Raw genomic sequence first — 25,173 nt, forward strand, 5'->3', positions numbered from 1 at the left:
CTTCGAGCCACCAATACCCAGGCCGAAAGGTAGCACAATAATGCGCACACACACCAGCGGCATCGTGTACACACATTTGTTTTTTGATGTAATGTTTCAGATGTATGGCCATCACACGTGGAAGACTAATGTAGTGACCATGAATATTGATCAAGATGATCGTTGCAAGCTGTGTGTAGTATAAAATATGTGTACACAGCAAAAAACGTTTCAAAAAAGCTCTCTAAGCAGAAGAGGTGTCTCTCATCAAACGCTGTAGAGAGAATGACTAAAATGGTTGTGGTCCTCCAACTGTTACAATGGGAAATGTTATGAACCAATCAAATGCTTTTTTTTAAGGTCACATGGCAATCATGCACCGGATGTACAAGCAGGCTGCACCGACACGATTTTGAGAAAATATATTTATCATAATATAAGTTTATTACAGTTAGAAATATATAAATGTTTAAAATATTTTAGATTTCCGCTTGCTCTCATATACACTTTAAACTTATTTAGATATAGTATTGAGACATAAAATATTACAGAAAAAATAGAAAAAATATAGGTTTTATAAATATTAAAATATGAAATTAACATTTAAAAAACCTTCAAAATTCACTTATAAAACCATAGGTTTTACAGACCTTATAGTTAGGAATTAACATTTAAAAAACCTTTGAAATTCACTAAAAAAACATAGGTTTCAGGGACGTTCTAGTTAGTTGGACTTTTGACGCATATAAAACCAGAGAAATTCGACCGTTATAGTTAGTTGAGCTAACTATAACTCACGCACCCTCAATGCACTGCTGATGACGTCACATATTACATCACTCATGACATGGTCAGTGACATCACTGATGACATCTCAATTGACACCACTGATGACATGACAGATGACATCATCCACGTGATAATCTGATGCACATACTGAGGCCCTAATATAAACTTTGATACACCCACCCTAAAATGCAGACTACTATTTTTGAAACCATACACAAAACAATGCCAGATACTACATACCACTCACTATTTCCTAGGTCTACCCACACATCCAGTCACTTATACATGCAGTTACTCATCAATACAGCACTATAATATGCACTCATCCATCCGTACATACCAGCGCACACCGCCACTCATCCATAGAGTCAGTCACCTAGTCAGTCATGCAAAGAGTCAATCGCATACCCATTTACTCATGTATACAGTTATACACACCAACTCCGTTATTTATAGACACACCACATCACTTATTTATACAGATACTAACCAATATTTACTGTCTTATACAATCACTGTAACAATCAGACACTCATTTATACACCCACTCTTCAAATAACTTACTCTCATGTATAGTCATTTATATAGTCCAACACTCACATATACTGCCTTAAAACATATGTAGTTAGTCACACATATACCACTGAGACATTCATTCACTCACCAACACACCCATACACACACTAACTCACCCATACAACCCTTCCCAGATGCCCCTTTCTATATATATTTTTTAAAAACAAATGGAAGCCTCCTGGGCCGATGTTGGTCCCATTGACCCCATCCCCCGGGGCCTGGCCTGTAGGGTGGGTGCGAAAGGTACCCACATTTTTTACAGTTGGAGACCGCGGGAGAGCCTGAAGGCCCCTGTGGTCCCAGCCAACTCCTAGCCTCCTGCAGGAGCCATCATTGCACGGCCCTCCTCCTTTCTTGAGCAGGGCCCTGCCCCGGGGAGGTGACGGTCCCAGGGGCCGCGCCGGAGGTCCGTGAGGCCCCCCCCCCCCACATGAATATTTAAAAGCCACGGCGAGTTGGTAGTCCCCGGGGAGGGAGGTCCTCGAGTCCTCCCCTTATATTAGCTCCTCGGAGGTGGCTGTCAGGGTCTGTTTTGTGTCGAGGCCTTGTGCCCACCACCACGCACTTGAAGATCCCCCGATGCATGAAGACATGGGGTTGGCCGAAGGGATTAGTCCTGTGTCTGACAACGGAAGTCGGACAACCCCCTTTGAGCACTAAACCCATACACTCCCACCACAATTTGCATTTTGCAGGGACTGGAGGGAGGTTCCATTTGAATACTCTTCACAAGGGCCAGGGGTCAGAATACAGGCTACAGGGTATTGGTTTCAAGTTCAGGATATGAGGACCGAGTCCCCATGTCCTATCATGGTGCTGTCAACATTTCTGTTCAGGTTGCAGCCAGACAGTCAGATTGCTCTTTCATGCAGGTGGATAACAAGGGGAAAAAGCCCTCTCAGGCACCCAGAGCCCTCCATTGTTTTTTTATTTTTTGTACCGTTGGGGTCTCACAGGGCCAACTGTCAATATATCACTAACTTTTGAACTTCCATTTGTCAAAAAACACTGAACAGATTCAGCCCAAATCCAAAAAGCATGCTTTCTGATTACGAATCTAGCTTTCTGCCAAATGTATTTTAATTCTGTTCAGCCATTCTTTCTAAATTACTTCCTAAAATTCCAATGGCGAATTGCATGGGAAACTTGTTTTGGGTCCCAACCCCGCTTTCTCGGTCCCCACTTGACAGATCACCCCCGAACTTTCCCGGAAGGAGCTGGGGTTTATACACTTTTATTTTAAGATTTTGTGAAGATTCGGTAAACTGCGCTAAACGTGTTAATGAGTTAATGAGTCTCCAATATTTCTTCACCTCCAACTCTTTTTAACCATGACGAAATGCTTGGTTACCTTCCCCCTGCATTAGCAGCATATCTGATGCTGTCCTATGTGTTAACCTGAGAGGCGCACCTGCACTGATATGACCACACCTCAGCTGGAGCATTAAAAGAGGTCAGTGAGGCTCTGCAGGACAGTAAGTTACTGCGAGTGTATCATTCATAACAAAACATTTCTCTGAGTGTACAGAATACTACATAGTGCTTGGATTAATGTACTTAAGTTTCCAGCTGTGTTCCTTGACAAAACAAACAGAATGTGAACTGTGGCTTTGTGGTGCTATTGAGCCTATTAATGGCTTTTTGCTGCATTACCGGCAAGCAGTTTTTGAGAATTTCAGGTTCAAAGGTTAGTTATATATTGACGCTTGGTCCCGTGGGAGTCCCACAGCAACAGGAATTTCAAAAATAAAGCATTGTGATTGGCCAAGAGGGCTTGTATTCCCATTGACCGTTTCGGTCCCTCATTCATAATGCAACGTTTAGTTGTGCCCTACATATTACATATTTGTGCTATATATCTGCAACCATACTATTTATTCCATATTAATGACCATTGGACAAAATATGTAAGCTTTTAGAGGAAGGTTAGTGGTGTTGGTATATATTATAAGGAATAAGATACCCTGTACAGTGCATTATAAGGATAATGGAATTAACCCCTGACTTCCATGCCTTTATAAAAGCACTAATCATCACCTTTGTTTCTCTATATGGCTAAGGATATTCTCAGTGATTTCCAATATCCCTATAATATACAGTAGATGGCACTTTATTCCATATATAATTCTAGATCAGAGTTGTAAATTCAGCAGTTCCGTACTCTAAGTTCCAAGAATTAGATTGAGAACTATATTTTGAAGCAGACCCATTGTTTTAGTCTGCTTGTCTTAGGATGTGGATGGATACCCATTGGCCCTTCATCAGTGGTAGGTGTTGCGAAAGTACCTTGCTAATATAGCTTGTCTGAAAAGGTCAAAGATTATTTTTTCTTTTCACCTAGATGACAAGACAAATTCCCTTAGGGTTCATTGGTTCATGTTGAGTAGTGCTCTTCGTAACAGTGCTCACTGCATGTGAATTTCTAGAGTAATGATTTGCCAATGTAATGATCTGCCTAGTCAATGAAAATAGAATGTCTGCTGTAGTGTGCAAATTCCCCTGCTTGGGTGAGTGGTTTACCTAACCTTGTGCAATGCTCCTGTGTGATGCCATGCTTCAAAATAACTTCATTTTGGAGATTTCTGAGACTTTATGTTGCCCCCTTCAAGCGTGTGGCTGTAAAGAGATTAAACGCTATCATTTATCTAATGTACATCAGAAGGGCTCTGCTGCTCATTGAAGCGCATTAAGGGTTAGATTTCAAATCTTGGTCCAAACTACCATACCTAGCATTGTACTGCAACCCCATCACCACACTCCAACCCTCACTACTTCACTAACATCATCACACCAGTGTGCTACAACCTTTCAGAATTGCAGTTCTGCCGCTCAAAAGGCACTACATCCCAAAAATATTGCTCTTCTGACCCTTCTACAACACCAACCTACACATCCAGCCTCCAGTCTCTCTACACCATCAGCCCACACCTCTAACTTATTACTAGACATCAACGCATCACACTGCTACTACTCCCTACTTCTGCACAGCTGCCTCCACCACTCACTCCTGTCACAAGCCGGCACACTACTGTGGCACCACCACTCCACCACCACTGCCATACTACTGCACCTCCACTATCACCATAACCCTCTGAACAGCACTACCATCCTTGGTACCACACTTTCCCAACACAGCACCACACTGTAACTCCAAGGCACCACACCTAACTCAGAATTACACTACCACACCTATCCCAACTACGGGCCCACAACCTGGGTTCCTAAAATTAGAGTCCCAAACTACTACCCTCAGGCACCATGTTACTGCTCTGCAACACAATCCATATTGCATTATCCCTCTTAGCACCATGCTGCATCCTCACAGCACCACACATCCAAACCCCATCACTCTGTGAAATGTAAAACCACACTAGCACCGGAGCACCACATTTGTACACCCAGAGCCACACTACAACGCATCTTCGCCACAGTAACACTCACAAACAACAATGCAGCAGCCCACCAACACTCAGCAAAACACTAGCATGTCTAGCACCAACGTCTATCTACATATGTGTCCCCCCAAACCCCACATACGACCATTCCATACCACCAAACTGCCATTCCACCCCACTCATTGCCTCCCTCTAGCTCTACAGTACCAGTCTGAGCATTGGACTTACACCCAACATCACCTTCCATCTCCGGAGCCCACCAGTGCAACCCCAAAACACTCTACATCCACTCCCATGGTCATAGTACCACATCTCTTTGCCACACTAGATTAATCGCTGCCACCTTTCGCCACAACAATGCCTCTATCTACCACACTACACTTCATTGACTACTACTGTACTACCACCCCTCACCTGTGCACCAGCATCCCCACAAAAGGACTGTTACTCAGCATTGCAGTACCACATACAAGCACTACCCTGAAAATCCAGCTTATCAACCTTACAACAGCTAAACTACTGGGTTGCCTCCCTCCAGTATGTCACTGCGAAGCCTGCTAGTGATCTATCTCAAATATCACTGCACTACTAACGAACTTCACTGTACTACTTCCCCACACTGCTGGGCTGCCATTATAACACTACTACCAGGCTATATTAGTGTCCTAAAAACTCCATTCCACAACAGTATTACCCCAAATCCACATTTCGAACCTCCAGCACCACAAAGCTGCTGTCCAGAACAATTTCATCATTCTCTTGCACATATTTTCCATCTATAGCTATCTCTCCACAGCCCGGGCCGGCTTTAGAACTGGTGGCGCCCTGTGCGACAATGTTTGTTGGTGCCCCCCTCAATGACCACCGCACCACGGATTCCCTCACTACCACCATTTGACAATGGCCCCACTCATATCAGTTTAAGATGTTGGGGTTGGGGGGGGCGAGGCTAAGAAAACATTTCAGGAGGGGCTGATTCTTCAAGCAAAAGGCCGAGTGGATTGCAAGGGCTCTAAGAAGGGGTGAAAAACATCAAAGCCTCATTAACAAGCAAAAGGTCTTTAAAAGACCTGTGAAGTACTCGGGTGCGGCGGTGTATGTGCCCGGGAAGCTGTCTCATCCTGGGCTGCCACACACGAGGGGTGTGGGGGGTGGTGTTGAAGCCCTTTGAGTCCAATGGGCGTTGCGCGCCTGCCTCTGCACTACCATGAGTCAAAACTTCCACTACCAGACAAAGCCCCAGTCTCTCTACAGGAAGAACATTAATCACGTAGTTATCTTTAGATGTTTATTGATGCTTGAAAATTGCTGGGACAAGGAATGTAGCATCAGGTGCTTTTAAAACAATAAACATGGTGCCCCCAGTCCAAGTCAGCGCCCGGTGTGGTGGCACAGATCGCACCACACTAGACCCAGCCCTGTCCACAGCACAGTGTCAGGACCCGGTCCCACTCCTTTAGGAAGGGCCTATATTTATATGCATACAGTTGAAACGAGACTCATCTTTGGTGCAACAAGCAACAGCATCCAGAGAAATCATTCTCAAGGCTATTTGAAAACATGCCTGTTGAGCAGCAAATGGTGGATGGCATTGTCTTAAAGTGACCTGTCCAACACGAAGCTACTTTTGAAGTCTTATGATAAATCAGTAGTTGATCTTCTGGATTGGCCTTCAGTTACTTGCCATCACCCGGCCCCTGTAAATTCGATATGGAATCTCAGGATTGATATCAAAGCTGATTTAGCGCTGGAAGCCATGGCAACCAAGGCAGCCAACACTTGTTTCTAGCAACTAAAGATCCCTACTTACGTTTATCAACAAGAGATTACACAAACCTTCATTCAATCTCAACTTAATTACTGAAACCCTGTATAACTAGCCTCGCCACAATCAGTTTTTAACCAATCTCAGCTATACAAAATGCTGTAGACCCACGTTATTGCTAACACATGCAGATAGGCACACTCCTCGTCTGCTTCTTCAGCTCCACTGGCTTCCATCAAAACCCTAGTAACATATAAAATAATCTTGTTAGTCCACAGAGCCATATCTCACCCAATTTAGGAAACTCCTCAAAACTCATTTTTCGACCTGTAACGTTCTGGACAAGCATGAACACTATTTCTTAGTTATTGCCAAGAAGCGCAGGTGAACGGTGGCCATCACCCCTGTTTTCTTAGTGATTCACGGGGCGTCAAATAGCGACCTACCTAGGCAACTTACATTATGCAGATCATTTTGCAACCTCCTGTGAATGGACAGGTTGAGGTGTGACCTGTTATTCTAATTTACAAACCTGTTGATTTGCAAATTGCACAACCTTGTTTGCCATTGGGTATTTTTACGTCAGGCCATAGATTCTTCATTCCTCATCTTGAGTTCAATTTGTATTAAATTCTCTTACCTTCATTTTATCACATGTACATGTATATTTTCTCTTGACACAAATATTTTATAATCTCAATCCTGCCAACAGATGTTTCATAATTAACAAAAAAGCGTATTCAATCAATCAATCAATCAGAAGATTTGTAAAGCGCACTACTTGCCCGTGAGGGTCTCAAGGCGCTTGGGGGGGGCGAGGGTGCTGCTACTGCTCAAATAGCTTTGTCTTGAGGAGTCTTCTGAAGGTTAGCAGGTCCTGGGTCTGCCGTAGGAGGATGGGGAGGGCGTTCCAGGTCTTGGCGGCAAGGTGGGAGAACGATCTGACGCCGGAGGCTGCTCTTCGGATGTGGGGTGCTGCCGCAGAGTCGTCTGTTGAGGTATGTTGGACTGGTGTTGTGGAGTGCTTTGTGTGCGTGGGTGAGGAGCTTGAGGGTGATCCTCTTGTTGACGGGGAGCTAGTGCAGGTCTTTCAGGTAGAGTGTGATGTGGCTGCGGCGAGGGATGTCGAGGAGCAGGCGTGCAGAGGCGTTCTGTATGCTTTGCAGTCGTTTCAGGAGTTTGAGACATTGAAATCAACTGTATTTGCATAAGTGTTCAGTATAAATACAAACATATCAAGCTGATGTTTTTTTCAGTTTACATAGCTGTGATTACATAATCGTTTATATATCGTTGGTGTGATATGTATGAACATACCTTAAAAATCTTCCACACACCTAATGTTTATAAAAACCTCTTATCTATGAGGTAGGTAAAAACCATTATCCACAAGGATACATTTGTTTGACCTCATTCATAGACAGACCCAATGTTGTGCACCGGTGACCTTTCATATGAACATGTAGTAGTACTGGGGTTACAGACGCTTCTTTTTAACTTCTCTGATGAGCAGACTCCCCGCTTCCTGAGGCAGGCCCCTTTCACACTGCTTATTGTGAGTGGGTGCTTGTAGGTGGTGGGCACCGGCACTCATTTTTGGGGAACTGGGTTTATTATTCATCATCAAAATTTCACAGAGAGCAAGAAAGAGAATTGCAGAAAACGGATGAAGAATTAGGAAGTGAAAGACAAGAACACAACAACACAGGGAGAAAGCTGGAATGAAAATAACCTGGTGGAGCGAGAAGACGAAGGAATTATAGGGGGTGCAAGAAAGAGGCATGAGGTGGAATCAAGACGAGGCAATATTGGTATTCGGCAACTCCATCTTTCAGCAGCGCTAGATTCCAGTTCCTAAAACAAACTAGACCACTCAGTCATTTCCCTATTGTAAAAATGAGCCCTAGCTTTTTGACTGGTCTGGAGTTGCATGAGGCATCCATGTGCTGACGCGAATTACACACAGCTCTAGCGACTGGCCCAATTTGAGGTTTTTATTCTCGGCTGAATGAGGCCATTGCAATATGTTAGAGTACTCAGTACTTTGGTGAGGAGCGAGAATGCTTACTCCCCGGTGGATGGGACATCAGCCTGTTGTAGTCAATATCCAGTTACTTTCTGCTTCCAAGTCAGCTCCGTAGTTTTCCAACTTTCTGTTCAGCGGAAGTCCAAGCATAAGACCATCAGCTTATTAACTGGCCATCTAACTAACAGAAAATCTGCCCACCAGCTTTCTGAACTCTGTTCATTAGTACTTGACTTGTGTTCTATTACATTCTTCCTTTGTAATATAACACATAACACTGTCTTCACTCTCTAAAATGTGTTTTCTGACCAGAAAACCACATAACCTGTGCAGAGCTGCATAACTTAATACTAGCTTGTAATGAATTGGGGTAGGATGCTGACACCTACCAGGGTCAGCCGCAGGTATACATTACCTTCTCGTCCGTCTTCCTCACCACAGTAATTCACACATGAGCTTTAGGCTCCTACAGAAACTTCAATTAAAAAGTTAGTTTACTAGTCTCCCATCCCCCCAACATGGCCCCCTCCTCTATCAACCAATGAGATACAAGGAGGCACCATCCACCAAAAATACCTGTTTTTTGTTTCTGCTCTACTCCAATAGTGGCCAATAATGACCAAGCTCATCAAACGACTACAACAGATCCAAAACGCCTTGGCACGACTGATCCTCGACAAACCGCGCCATGGACACATCACCCCTCACCTGAGAAACCTGCACTGGCTCCCCGTCAACAAGAGGATATCCTTCAAGCTCCCTACCCACGCACACAAGGCACTCCACAAGACCGGCCCAGCCTACCTCAACAGACGGCTCTCCTTCTACATCCCCAACCGCCAGCTACTCACCGCCGACCTCTCACTCGCCACCGTCTCGCGCATCCGAAGAACAACCACAGGTGGGAGATCCTTCTCCCACCTCGCCGCCAAGACATGGAAACACTTCCACTGACCCTACGACAGACCCAAGACCTGCTGACCTTCAGGGGGATACTCAAGACCTGGCTGTTCGATCAGTAGCGCCCCCCCCCCCCCCATGCCTTGAGACCCTGGTGGTTATGTAGTGCACTTTACAAATGATTGATTGATTGATTGTATGGTAAGTGGGATAGAGGACCTGCTTTAGCGTACTCTAGTATCCCTTGGGTCGAGGTGGGCTGACCATGCCGGGGTGACCTCTTATTTTGGTTTTTATTGTCATTCACTCTTTCTGTGATCAGCGATCCTGCTGAATCGGACTCTCAGGGAGCACAGTTATGGCCTTGTTCGTAAAAGGGCTGCCTGCTGTGTTCAATTCGCCCGTACTCTACCGGCCTTGTCCTGCTGTAGAGCACTTGCTAGTGTGCGGACATGCTGTTTGTGGGCCGGTTGTGAGGGTAGGCCAGTTACCAACATTTCCGGCCTTCCCTGGGTTCCTGATCACAGCCTACAGGGAGTTTGGGGGTTGTCCTTGTCTCTCGTTCTGTTGCTTTCACTCGCTTTAGAGTGTGGGTGTGGCAGTTGTACAGGCCGGAGTTCCTTTTTGTGGGCGATCCTGGGTTTTATTTATGGCTTCCAGCTGGGGTGATAGCTTGCTGGACGTGCCAGAGGCCGCCGCTCAGCATTTTTTGCATGTTCCCAAGGCAACTGGCGTGTTTTCAGTGTTATGGGATTGCCGGTTCATTTGTTATATTTATTGGTGTGTTTGGCCGTACTGGTGCTGTGCTACATGATGGAGTCGGGTGGCAAGGAACTTGAAAAGTCCCATAATATGGAGGTGGTGGGGCGTCAGAGCCTCTTCCTTCTTTGGTTCTCATTCAGCAAATTATACAGGCTGCTGTGGCTGCTGCATTCTAGGATGGGGAGACTGTTCCTTCTTCTAAGAAGTTGGGGGTGGATCCTGGTCCCTCGCATGAGACTGATGGGCAGGAGGACATGGAGCGTAAAAGTTTTTATGTGCAGGGTTCTGAATTGAGGGCGGTCCTTCAGCACATTTGGTCTAATATGTTGTTTCCTGAAGCAGGGTGTCTGAGGATGACACAGATTTTATTTCCCAGTACCAGAAGAAGGAACCGAAATCCTTACCTATTCATTCTTCGGTTATGAGGGTTTTGGAATCTAAATGGAAGGATGTTGATAAGCAAGGGTTTCCCCATTTTTTGGTAAAAGGCTATCCTTTGCTGAACTTCACGGACAAATTCCCTACTTCTGTGAACGTGGATTAATTGATGGCTGGGATGGCTTCACAGGGTGCTATTATTTCGGATTATGCTTCTCTGGCAGACCATATTGATAAGAAGGTGGATGCGGCTGTAAAATTGACTTTTGCAGTTTCCAATTTTGCTAAATGGCTGCGGTCTATTCTTCAAATACTATTCAGTCTTTACTGAAGGACTTAGTTGATGGACCAGGCTGAAGACATTTCGCCCACCCTCGCTCTGATAGAGCAGCAGGTGCTGACAATTATTTTGATTCATTGGGGGTGGCTACCTCGATGGCTGGCTCGCCACCAGATGTGGTTACGTTCTTGGAAGGAGGATGCGAATCAGAAGGGATTGTTGATGAAAATTCCTTTCTCACTGACGAAGCTCTTTGGCCCTCCTTTAGAGGATATGGTTAAGAAGTATACTGAGAATCGCAAACTTCCGGCTCCGGAGATGTCAGCCGGAGTTTTTTCAGAAAATAAGGAGGATTGGTGCTTTGTTGCTTCTGGTGGTTCCGGTATGGCAACGCCACACGTGGTTTTCTCCAGTTTTTGAGTTGCCGGTGCACCCGGGCTGGGCGATTCCATTTCATCCATATCCCTTGTCCCTGGTTCCCTTTCCGGTGTTCCAATCGATGAATCTTCAGGCTTGGCTCTTGAGCAGCAGTCTTTGATGCAGAGGGATTGTTATAGTTGGTGGCTGGCTTCATCCAGCAGTCTCAGCTTCCTTCTACCTTGAAGGCTTAAGCATTGGGCCACTTTTTCTGGTTGGTTTCTGTGCCCTGGTTTGTCTGTTGACGAGGTGGATCTGGTTCATGTTCTGGATTTATTAACAGAAGGTTTTGATCTGGGAAACATCCATTACAACAAAACTTTTACAACGCAAACCATTACAACGCATAGCGCTGGGGGGCGCTCTAGGATAGGGAATGTATTTAATATACTATCCAACACCTTCCCTACTATCCACGGGGACTGGAGTTGGAATAGTAAATTAAATAAATCACTATCCAGCGCCTAAAAGCATTATGCGTTGTAATGGTATGCGATGTAAAAACCGCGTTGTAAAGGCATGCGATGTAAAAGTATGCGTTGTAACGTCATACATCCTTTGATCTGGGGTTGGCCCATTCTACTCTCCAGGCACAATGGGCTGAAATTTCGGGCATTCCCGGGGTCCTCTTTTTAGTGTTATTGAGCCTTTGGTGGCTCACTTGTTGAGGTCTGTGGCTTTACAGTGCCCTAGACCGATGTTGTCACCCCTTCCGTGGGATCTTCTGTTGGTGTTGAGGGCCTTGCAGAGGGCACCCTTCGAGCCTCTGTGGAATTGAGGTTTTTGACCGTGAAGGTCATGTTTTTGATGGTGATTGCTTATGCCAGACATCAGGGTCTATCTTTAGATCTGCGCTGTTTTTCTAGGTTTTTGGAGAATAGGGTGGTGTTGAGAACTCACACCACTTTTGTGCCTAAGGCGGCCTCCATTTTTCATAGGTCTGTGGAGGTGGTTCTTCCTGTTTTCCCGATCTGATTGAGGAGGAGTCTCAGTTGCATCTTTTGGATGTGAAGTGTGCTTTGTTAGTGTACTTGTCATGGACTGCTCCTTTCTGTAAGGTGGACAGTGTGTTTGTCACTTTTGGCTTGGCTACACAGGGCTTGAAGCCCTCCCTTCTTGAGCTGCGTTCCAAAGGGTGTCCATGGAGGAGATCTGCAGGGTGGCCACTTGGTCTTCTCCTCATACCTGTATGGCACATTACCGACTTCAGGTTGGGGTGCTGCTTCAGTTGCTTTTGCTACTTCTGTTCTGGGTTCTGTTGCTTCTTGAGGTTCTGTTTCAGTTCCCATGTTGTGTGTTATTAAACATTATGTTGTTATCATTTCTATGCATTGGCTGTCCTCTGTTCTCCTGGAAGTCAATGTGACTTTGGCTTCTGCTCATGTTTGAATTACTGTGGCAAGGAAGATGGACGAGGAGGTAATGCCCCGGTTACTTACCAGTAATGTTCATTACTATGAGTCCTAGTCTTCCTCGCTACAGTATAGTTTCCCATCACTCCGGGCCCTTGTTTAGGGGCTTCATGTTTCTGTGGCTTTGGTTGTCGGTCTTTTTGGTGTTTGATGCCTCTTTTTATCCCTTTTATCACATTGGTTGATAGAGATGGGGGCCATATTGGAGGGATAGGAGACTAATAGGCTAATGTTTTACTTGGAGTTTCAGAAGGAGCCTAAAGCTCATGCGTGAATTTATGTGGCAAGGAAGACTAGGGCTCCGAGTAATGAAGTTTACAGGTAAGTAACCGGGGCATTAGCTGAGTTGTCAACTAGAGTTTATTTTATGTACTTATTAACTTTATAAACTAATTGATAATGATGCCTGCTTTTCAGTTTTCACATTCTGAATTATTATTTGGCCCAGGGTGTCATTTTGAGAACATTTGTAGTCAGATATAGCCGACAAGAAATGTAAGTGAGTCAAATACTAGCTGATGAGATCTGTGCAAGATGAGTAGCTCACACTGTCAAATCCTGGTAGGGCCAAAACACCCTTTCTGATGTCGATTTTTTAATAACTGTTACATTGTATTTTAATTGAAAACACACACCACTGTTAAAAGCTATATGCCTGTTCGTTTATTATGAAACTTTACAATAAAGGCAATAACCTGACATACTGTTTGTGCAAACCATATGTTGAAACAATAGGCATTTAAGGCTGGCTTATTATCACTCTGAATTAAAGCCTACAGATAGCTTTTTTTTACATGGCATCTCATAGCAAGGGTTTTGGTGTTGGCTACATCCTGTGACACATCATGAGTGTAGAAAATTTGCACTGTAAAAATCCTTATTAAGTCCTTTTAGGAGAGATACTATTTCACTTTGCCAGGTTTAATTTTGTATACATTTGCAATTTCATGACTGTATGCTTGATGGGTGCCTTGTGGGAAAGCATACACTTAGTACAGCAGGTCCGAGTTGGTTATGGTGTCAAGCCTAAGATAAGAGCTATAGGCTTGATTGGTGTGCAGTGAAATGTTATACCTGATGCCATAGGTTTGGCCTGTTTATTAGGAAAAGGTATTACAAAGGCAGTGGGCATGGCTTATTTACTGCGATAAGAATATGGTAAAGCCAGTACGTTTTTAATAGTGCAATGTCCCATAGCAAGGTATTTGGTTACGTGTAAATCTCACTGCTTCTGCACACATCTGTGGGTCTGGGTTGTATATAATGCCAATCCATTGGTAAAGGCCAGAGGCCTTATCAGTTCACTGGGCAAGGTTATGCCAGATTCCTTAGGTGTAATCTGTATATAATGAAATGTTATGACAAAGAAAGTAGGATTTACTTATTGTGAAAAATATGTGTTTTAAAGTAAGTAGCTTTTATTGGTGGATTGTTATTAGACTGTGCTAAAGTGTGTAGGCAGACATTTTCTTACATGGAATTGTGCAGTTTTCTGTAGGCGGCACGGGTTTTGGTACTGGTTACCCACCTGAACAAACCATGGGAATAGGGGATTTGCACTATGTTAATCCTTATTAGGCTCTATGAGCAGGGATTATATTATTGTTTTGACAACTGAATATTGTACCTATTTGTAATTTTATTGAGGTATACCTAATGGTTACCCTATCAGAAGGTTTACGAACAAACACGATAGGTATGAGGTGGTTATGGTGACAAACCAATAATTAAGGTTATAGGCCCAATGTTTATAATGAAAAGTTATGATAAACGCAATATGCCAGAATTTTCATTGTGAAAAGCCTAAGCTAAAGTCAATAGTTACAGGTAGATTGTTATGACGCTGTACTAAAGCCTACAAAAGGTTTTTTGTCACATTGAATCTCACAGTTTACCATAGTAGGCAAGACCTTTGGGGCTTTTTACCCTCAGACAAACCATGAGTATAGACGATTTGTACTATCAGAATCCTAATTAGGTGTCTTATGAAAGATAGTATTTTGCTACGCCAACAATAATTTTGTATATTGTGTCACTTTATGACTGCATGCCTGATGTTTGCCTTGTGTGGAAAGCTAATGCTCAGTACCGTGTAGAGGCCTCAGTGGGTTATGGCTTTAAGCCATCGATAACAGCTATGACTGGTTCACTAGGAAACATTTTTGCCACTGGTCTGATTTTTTATGGATCTGGTACACACAGTACCGGACACTTGCTTGCCATTTTTGACATTCAACAATTTATTTTCAGTTGGATGTCCGGAGATTATACCGAATGCCCTTACTGTAATGCTTGTGGATGTTACCATATGCCACATTGTCTGTTTTTATTAGAGGTCGACAATTTGCTTATCCGTACCTGCATGCGTCTCAGATGATGACCGTTGTCTTATGTATGAAATTCACCTTATGATATTACCTTTGAATATATCTGTGCTCTAAAGAAGTCCATTGCCATGGACGAAATGTGTTGGCTGTTTCTGCTGTAAAATTGGCGACGTATATCTATTTTTTACCAGAATGATAAGAATAAAAAATAAGAATTGCATATACCTTGGATATGGAAATGTGTTCATATTGTTATTACTTGTGGTGCACCTTTACTGTGTTTCTATTTGAAATGGCCTTGTTCTTAGGTGCATCTTGGCAGCAGGTGCTGATGTTGTGTGCACACACAGACCTGAATTTTTCTAATAGGAAGTGTTCAGGGATACGGCATTGATGTGGTGAGCTATGATTTGGTGCCTTTTTAGTGTTTTTTTTATTATGTACACAGACCTGAATTTATTATGTTATGCAGATTTGTAGAGCGCATTAATACCCAGAAGGATATTGTAGTGCTGAAAAGTTATGAGAAACACATTAAGTTTTGCATATTGATTGTGGTAAGCATTTGTTAAAATCAACAGGCATTTAAGGGTGGATTGTTATTTCCCAGTACTAAAGCGACAGATAGGTATTTTTGTTACACACAATGTCAAATTACCTTTTGTAGGAAAGATTTTGGCGTTGGTTACTGCCTCTGACAAACCTGAGGGGATGAAGAGTTGCACTGTAAAAAGTCTGCTAGAATATCTTCTTCCATGTCTGCAGGATCCTGTAATAAACAAAAGAAACTAAATAGTACATGTATCCTTATATACAAAGGTTTATCCACAACTATATAAAGAGGCCCTTTTGGGCCCACTCTGTTCTGCCATTGGTCTGTCTGAGTGTCATTTACACACTGCTTCAATCCATGACATTGAACCGCATGGGGTTATGGTTCAGTCTGCAACAGTCTTTGGCTCTTATGCCCTGTGAATGATGGCATTTTTGTCAACTATGTACATTCACCTGAAAGTTAGTGTGCTTCAATGTCAGAGCTGGTTATCTGGTCCTTTAGTTTTTAATTTTCACCTTTTTCAGTTCCCTTATTATTTTTTTATTTCGCCTCTTTTTATGTTAATCTTTATTTAGAGGGCACTAAAGCTCTTCTGTCAGTGTAAATGGGTTGCTTATGCTCATTTCACATACACATTCCACGTGGCCATGTCTTACGAACCAGGAGATCATTATTGAACGCTATTGTCCATAGTGTATCATTGCTTTACCATTCCAAGATAGCCAATACGTTGGTTTTAAATGTGATGACAATGCTTGAACTTTAAAACAATAACAGACTATATACAATACCTTTGTAAAATGCGCACCCGCTGCTATTTTAAGTTGCAAACATTCCACCGTGTTTAGGAGGCAGCATGTTTAATTTTTTCTTCTTCTATTATTTTAGTTTCCTTGTATATGTTTTATAGTTTGTGTGCATTTTAATTTTGGTTGTGTCAGATGGTGACTGGAAGGATTTGTCAGTGGATTGATGAATGGATGCATGAGTGCAAAGTTGAGTAATAGAGTGCGTTTATAATGATGTATTACGTGTCTACACCTATCAGTGACACAAATGGCGCTTTTATCATAAGCCGTACCTACTAGCATTGCCAATGCTTGTTAAATAAGTCCTTGTATTAAAGGTCTTTTTTGTTCTAATAATGTGCATGCTCTGAATTCAATGTTCTTTGTCCTATATATTTGATAATATACATTACCCATATTTCAGATATTCACGCAATTTTCATCACACGGCTGACTTGCATGACGTACAACTCCCACCCTTTCTTTCCTTAGGGACAGGCGCCTACGTAAGGACCTTCCCGCAGTGGCTGACGGGGATCATTGCTGTGTCCGTGTTCCTCTTCCTTGTACTCATCGTCTTTGTGATAAACAGGATCTGGTGTGGGAAGAGCCAGTAAGTTGTCGACTTCCTTTTGTTTTGTTTCTGCACTAAGCAGTGAAATCTTTGTGGCTCTCCAAATTAAAATTATTGCTCATCTGCAGAAGAACCACCCACAGGAGACACTTTTCACCCATTACTGCCATGTATGGCTACTTTTAAATATACTACCAACAAGTATTTCCAAAGAAAATATGTAGTATGTTTACTAAATTCCATCTGTAGGTTTAAATCTCAGCCAATTCTGTGATGAGTAACTTTAGTTAAAAGTTCACTTGTTGGCCTAATTGAGTTTAGCTCGGATTCAGAAAAAGCTTTCAACTAAGATACTGTTTATCTCCCCCTGCTTTTTATGTCATTCTCTATTTAGAATGTGGTAGCTGTAGGGAGTCAGTATTGGTTCACTGAGTTGTCTTTCAATCATTCACTGTTGGAGAGCAACAGAGCTCTACTAAAGAGCTTTACCAATTCTTTAAACCTCTCCCAGATTGATAGGTGAGCCAGTTGTCCAACAAATGGAACTATTCTGTGCATGCTGTTGCCAAATATGAAGGATGTCTAGGTTTTGTTCAATATGTGTGTGGTGTACTATCTATTGTGTTCTACATGTCTGTGATCTATGTGGAGTGGATGTATGTAAAAATGTTGTCTACAAAAGTATCCCGGTACAAGATGTTGCGAAAATATCGACAAACCAAATATTGTGGGTCTAAGGGCATATTCATTAGAATAGATTTCCTAAAGTTAACACCACAATTACTTATCTGAGAGTCCTGTACATTGTCAAGCTCCGTATATGGGAAGGTAAGGATAACACACTTACACTTAAATATATTTATATTAACCTTGTTTATAATTTGGTCAGAAGCATTTTTGATATGAGATTTCTGTAGCACAGCATTTAAGACTTAAAAAATTATGTTAACTCACCATGTGAGTCTTGGCTAGTGAGTTTGAATTATGGGCGTTTTTGTGGTTGATGCATCTGTCTTGTGTGTCGACTTGAAGTTCCATAGTGTACTTTTTCTTATGTTTCCTTGTGTTTTGGAGCTGTGTTATAGTGTCTACTGCAGTAAATTGCTGAGAGGTAGGGCATTATGATGCCTGCTAATGAGTTTGGTTGTATTTTTTGCCTGGCGATTCTTGTTAGAAGTTTGGTTGGTGGACTGTGATCACCAAGTATGCATGCCTCACCTGTACTGAGTGACTACTACATGATGTATACTGCTCCAAACTACCTTGCACAAAGTTTCTTCCAAGCTACCTTTGCTCTAAATAAATACTGCTGCCTGCATACATACATAAATCGAATGTTTTATGAGCAGAATCACATCATTCGCTGGTTAATATTTTATGTTTGTGGTCTTACAAATGTCATTCATTTCTCCATTAGAGGAAGACAATCCGCACCTCGAGTCAGGACCACTGGATTTATGCGGAAATGCAGGGCTAAATTATGTAGCAGGGTTAACAAAATTATGCAGCATAATGCACCTCAGTCAGTAGCAGAAAGTTCTCGATATTTTGCCACTATATACTGACGGGTCTAAATAGCACCTCTTTTTAACACCTAAATACTACGATCTTCAACAACAGTGTTATTAGTTGACCTTTGCAAAGGGTCTACTACCCTTTCACACAGGCACACCTTGATGCTGGTTTTAGTACCGTTTGATCAGATTGAAGTAGAACATGTGTTGTGAATCCTGCTAATTACGCAGAACAAGATAGATTATGTGGCATAATTATGTTGAAAACGCTGCAGCCGTGGAATCACATAATTCCGGAGCTCTGATTGTAAATAAAGCTGCTAAATCAAAGACGGCCATAGAAATAGATTGCTGTTGCTGTAAAAAGGTTTTATTGGAGTATTTTAGAAGGCTTAAAATAACCTCAATGTATTCATGATGAGTAATCTGTAAAATCTGAGTTCACCTTTCAGATGCCAATACACCCATTTGTAAACATCATCTGTACCTATATTTCCCACTTTATCTTCTTTAGAGCGAATGAGCTTCCAGTGATGTCCGAAAGAAAGGCCACAGGAAACGATGAAGTGATGTCCAATGGCACCGAAGGACGATACTCAACGATTGTTCAATTCAGGTTTGTGCTTAAGTTGGTGAACTGAGAGCGTGATTCACAAAGGGCTTCGGCACATGTGGGGGAGGTTCCGCTATTGTGGAGGAATCTACGCAGTCAGAATTCTCATAGCGGAGATCCTCCCCAAATGCGGGACCCCTCCATGACTTTGGGCAGGGCCTGCTTTAGCCCTGGTGGTGCCCGGTGCGACAATCATTCTTGGCGCCCCCACACCCCATGATCACCTTCTTAGTTTCTCTCACTTCCACCAGGCAAAAGTGCCCCCATCTCTCCAATCATAAGCTAATGCTAAGCAGAGAACCCCCCCTGGAGGTCAGCGCCCCTCTACATGCCAGCGCCAGTTTGGCTGCACCAGTGGCACAGCCCTAAAGCTGCCCGTGACTGTGGGACCTCTGCCACAAGTGTGAAAGCCCTTTGTGAATAAGACCCTGAGTTTCAAACAAGGGTGACTAGTTATATGTTAAGGACTCATGAGGGGAGATCTCTGTGCAGTTTAGAGTCACTGCTGGTTGAGTGAATAGATAGATGGGAACATGACTGCATGGGTCCATGTCACTGACAGAAATATAAAGTGACACACCAACATATAGGAAATCAGTTATAGACAAATAGGTTGCTAGACATTCTAGAATGGATGGATCGATGGACTGATGAAAGAATGGACTGTCCAAAGCTGGAATGGCAACTGTCTAGCATAAAGGGCACATGGAGATAACAGAACAACGCAAACAATTAATGCGGGCTAGTCAGTGTCTGAATAATACTTGCAACAGCCAAAAGCAGATTGAGGATTTGACCTTTTCCTTTTTAAAAAAAAAATATTTATTGAAAATGTTCATACATTTTAACCCCACCCCCCCACCCCCCCCCCCACCCATCTCCCCCGAAGGACAGTTTCCTTTAAATTCGGACCTGGGGCAAACCATATATACAATCCGTAAATTTTACAAATCAAACTTTGTTTGCACAATACATAAATACATAAATAGAAGGCAAGTATAATAAAAATACAGATAGGATAAAAAAAAAAGGAGAAAAAAATAAATAAATAATGAGAAAAGAGTAGGGATCAGACTGAGATAAGGTTCGTGTAAGGATATAACCTGCGCATTCCACCAAAACAAACATCACTGAAAATTCTTAACCCACCCCTTCCCTCCATTTATTAATTGGGGCCCAGATTTGCTGTCCCTTTGCTCTCCCTTTTGACCTTTTCCTATCTCTTTATAGATCACTAGCAGCCCGTCCCGACGTTGTCCGGGAATGAATTGCTGCCGACCAGTAGTATATTGCTTTGTAGGATTTCGTTTTGATAGCATTTCTTCACTGTGACAGGCCTGTGAAAGACTCCGATTCACAGTGCACTGCTGATGCACTTAAGAGTGCGCATTCAGTAGTGTGTGAACTTGAGTTTCCCTACTTTATTTTTCCTTGCAATATTATATAGCGCGAACTCGACAACATGGCATGAGCACAATTTACATTACAGAAGAACACATAAATTTGTGGTAGGCACGGGGAGACAAAGCGATTTGCCTGGAATCACAGGATGTTGAGCTGATGCCGAGATTCAAACGTAGCTCCCCAGCTCTAAAGTTCGCAATTCTAGAACTTGTGGTGGGAGGTGTGTCTAAAAGTGTATGTCGGTGCAGGCCATCAATGAGAGAGACCTGTGCATTTTTCAAATCGGTGGTGAAAAAATATGAGTATTTTGCTGGAGATGTGGGCCGCCGTGCCACCAATGTACTTACCGGGGGAGGGTAAACACCCATTATTACGCAACTTTCTTTCCGCATTCCATCACTCCGCATACTTTCATTATGAAAGTACCATGACTCCGCAATGCCATTATAACGCATGGTATTACATTTTATATGCTTTTACCACGCATACATTTACAACAAAATTCGTTGTAAATGCATGAATGGTAAAAGCATGATTTTTTTTAATGTTTGGATAAGGTAAGTATGGGTATAGGGGTATATGTTTTGGGGTACTGAGGTATATGTTTTGGGGTGTTTGGGTATTTTAACCCCTTCGACGCTGATGACGAGCTGGGCTCGTCATGAGGTAGCCTCCTGCTACGCTGATGACGAGCCCAGCTCGTCACGTAACATGCGAATGAGTAAATCTCAGCGTACGGGCGGAATTCCGCCCGCACGCATGCGGTTAAGGGTTCAGATATAGTTTTGGGTTATGGGGTACAGGGGTAGTTTTAGGGTTTAGGGATAGGTATGGGTTTTGGGGTACAGGGGTATTTTTAGGGTTCAGGGCTAGGTTTGGGTTTTGGGGTATAGGGGTATTTTTAGGGTTCAGGGGTAGTTTTGGGTTTTGGGGTACAGGGGTATTTTAAGGGGTCAAGGCTAGGTTTTGGGGTACAGGGGTATTTTTAGGGTTCAGGGCTAGGTTTGGGTTTTAGGGTACCGGGGTATTTTATGGTTCAGGGGTAGGTTTGGGTTTTGGGGTACAGGGTTATTTTTAGGGTTCAGGGGTAGGTTTGGGTTTTGGGGTACAGGGGTATTTTAAGGGTTCAGTGCTAGGTTTGGGTTTTGGGGTACAGGGGTATTTTAGGGTTCAGGGGTAGGTTTGGGTTTTGGGGTACAGGGGTATTTTTAGGGTTTAGGAATAGGTTTGGGTTTTGGGGTACAGGGTATATTTATAGGTTAAGATGGGTTAGTGTTTAAGGGTGTTGGGGTATTTTAAGGAGTAAGGGTGGGTTTTGATTATGGGGTGCAGGGGTATTTAAAGGGAGCAGGGTGGACACCTGGAGCTGGAATGTACAGAACCTGGGACGAAAAAGCAATGAAATATTTGGCACAATGCTCGCTTTTTTTTCCCCGTAATCCCGCGTCCGCACACGCCCACACCCCCAGCACACGCCCACAGCACATGATATGAGACATGGCATGAAGGGCGGAATGTGAAAACAGCAGTTGATGGACAGAATGCATAACAATATCATACATTCACCCCACCCAGTACAGAGATCTGGCCCTAAATCCATCATTTTTTTGCACTCCACACCACCCCAGTTCAGACATGGCCATATGCAAATCAACCTTGACCTTGTGCCTCATGGGAAAAGTCCAGCCCTAACTGGCAGGCAATGTCTTTCCTACACCAGAATCAAGCATCCTAGAACCAGTTTCTGGCTATCAGCCGTTTTCAGCCAAAACAGCTTGACTCCAGTGGTGTGGAGAGCATGGGACTCACGTCTGAGCATACCCATCCCACTCGGGGTGACAAATGCAAAAATAACAGCTGATGGACAGAATGCAGAACAATGTCATACATTCACCCCAGTACAGAGATCTGGGCCTAAATCCATCGTTTTTTTGCACTCCACACCACCCCAGTTCAGACATGGCCATATGCAAATCAGCCTTGACCCTGTGCCTCATGGGAACAGTCCAGCCCGAAGGGCGGAACGTACTACACGCCCCCAGCATTTGTCACGCCCCCGAGCACAAGTCCACAGCACAACGCAGACACGCCCACAAGCGACTACTTTGTTGGCACGGTTCTTTTACCTTTTAAATGTATATGGTGGGCGTCTGCATAGCCTATGTCCTTCTGCTGCAACTGCCCTTTCCAACGCTGTATTGGGTGTTGTGATTGGTGCTGTGGTTCCTGAGATTACCCGCCTCAAAGGTTTGGGCTCTCTCTTTATTATATTAGTATGGATAAAACCTCATGGGAAACAATTATAGCCACCTCTTGTCAGATATAATTAAAACAAGAAATGTGTTACAAAGGCATGCTGAAACAGATGTGCCTGTCGGCTTCAGAAAAGAAGATTAATAAGAAGAGTATTAGGGGTGGAGGTAAAGCAAGAGAACTCATACTAAGTGGCATGAGGTAAAGTGCTATAACACAGCCACCATGAAGAAAATCAAATTGCCCCAATCCCATATCGCTATGACGATGAGCAGAAAGAACATTTTGTGAAGGACCGATTCATTTGTAATAGAAGGCCACACCCCAAGATCAGGGTGGCTGTTCTGGATGGTTCCATTTACTACACCTTCTCCAACCTTGTCTGGGTCTCCACCAAGACAGTGGAAACCAGAGTTTATTCAAAATCTAAACTTTTCTTTCACTTATAAATAGGGGTGTGAGAAATTCATGGAGTTTGCATTCACATACTTACACAACATTTCAGGAACATGCCATGAAATTACACAGTTATGTAAAATAAAAAAATCTTTTATTTAGTGCTATATTTTAGTGCGAAATACGTCCCTGCATCAACGTTTGTTGAACATACGTATTTTGTACTATAAAATACTGTGAAAAACACAACTGCCTTCCACAACACCCCCTTGCTCTCTGGTGGTTTCGCGTTGTTCCTCTGCGCCTGCACTATAATTTTGCTGTGAACAGCGGTGTAATTATTTGATGTTGAGTATGTAAGGATTGCAGGTTGGTTCCACAGGAGCGTCAGGAATCCGAAGAATAGTCCACAGCCTTCCCCTACGGCTTTCCGACTCTATCAAGCTCTAGAGTACGAGAGACACGCCAGGGGAAAACAGGGAAACAAAACAAGGAAAGGTGGGAAGGGAAATAGTGATGTTCGGTGGTGATCTTCTGGATTTTATGTGTGGTACGTCAATTGATGAACTGGAGAACTGGTGGGCTGCAAATAAAGGCAAGTAAGTAACAAACTATTTGTACACTGAAAGAACACACTAAGAAACCTACAAATAACAACAGCACATACCCCTGGTTCCTATCTTGTAGTAGAATGTACATGTAGCGCCTATATGAGGAACTTCATCAGGAGCTGTGGCAAGAATGACATAAGGGGTTAGTGAACATGTACAATATATGGTAGTGATAGTACTGTGTGATTGGTACAATTCTCACTTCAGTTGTCTTGTAGAAGTCCTGAAGAATCCTTCACTAGCGAGTGGTCTATAAAGAATCTTTAGCTCAACTCTTCTTATGATGGCTTGACCCACTATGAAAATTAACATAACATCTATTACTCGTGAATATGCAAAACTCAATAAAAATATAAAGTAGCGCAAAAAGCGCTGTTACCGTGATTCTCGGTAGAGAAGCTGAAGGCAGTACCCACAATGGTCCACGCAAGGATCCCTCCAAATGCAGGGCGGAGAACACCAGGATAAATGAATCCAGAAAGGGGAAATACGGAGGGCGGGAATGAAAGGGGACGAGCAGTAGGAAAACCTAACTGATCTACCTAAAGGGAAAAAACGAAGGAATGTGGGTAAAAACAAACACCAGGCAGTGGAGACCAAGCTCGGCTGCCAGGTAAAGTATTGCAGGGAGAGGAGAAAAGGTGGCGTCCTACCAGACAACGGAGACAAGCCCGGCTGTCAGTAGAAACACCTTTAACAGGAAAACTCAAGGCTGAGCCCTGCCGGATGGCGGAGCGAAGCCCGGTCGCCGGGCGGGACTCAAGGGAAGGTGCGGGGAAGACTCCCGCAGAGTGTTTGAGCCCAGCCGGATGGCGGAGCAAAGCCCGGCCGCCGGGCGGGACTCCAAGTAAAGCGGGATGTAGTTCACGGCGAAAGTCGTGAACCGGCAGCACTCGTGCAAACATGCACCAAAGAGACGCCTGGAAAACAGCAGAGTGCAAGCAACAGGAACTCCAGGCTACAACGGAAGACAGGCACAGGAAACTAGGACGGATGCGGAAACGTGGGGAGCTTGACGCAAGAACGTGAAGCGTCGCTCCTTGTTTCCCGGTGCTTTAAATAGCACACTTCTTAAAGGGACAGTGTAGGGGAGTCCCGAGGCATGACAGCGTAATGGCATAATTTCAGGATTATCCAAATTATCAAAATTTCAGACCTTCCTCAAGCATCATTTACATTTTGCATGGACCTACATAACCTCTTACTGGAACATGTCTTTTTCAATTGATGCCTACCCATTTACAATTTTATATGATATCATGGGCATGAGTAAAGAGATTGTATTGGTTATGTGAGCTATATGACAATTGACTACATGGACACTTTTCAAGTATAGAGTGCTGTAACTTATTTTTACTTTCAATACACAGATTAAATGCACTAAAAGGTTAGACATGTCTATCAGGACAGAAAATCCCATATAACATTTTAACTGCAAATTACACTAAAAGGCAATTA

At 43.3% G+C, this 25,173-nt stretch overlaps 1 protein-coding gene across 1 annotated transcript in view; it reads left to right on the plus strand.

The window, feature by feature from the left end:
* Window positions 1-25,173, plus strand: part of PDZK1IP1 (PDZK1 interacting protein 1) — an 86,112-nt gene that overhangs the window by 54,227 nt on the left and 6,712 nt on the right. Inside the window, exons 2-3 of the mRNA XM_078671574.1 lie at window positions 16,843-16,963; window positions 18,953-19,054. Of these exons, the coding sequence (XP_078527700.1) occupies window positions 16,843-16,963; window positions 18,953-19,054 (223 nt within the window). The remainder of the gene's footprint in view (window positions 1-16,842; window positions 16,964-18,952; window positions 19,055-25,173) is intronic.

Source organism: Lissotriton helveticus, chromosome 1_2, assembly GCF_964261635.1.
Source record: "Lissotriton helveticus chromosome 1_2, aLisHel1.1, whole genome shotgun sequence".
Classification (NCBI taxonomy): Eukaryota; Metazoa; Chordata; class Amphibia; order Caudata; family Salamandridae; genus Lissotriton; species Lissotriton helveticus.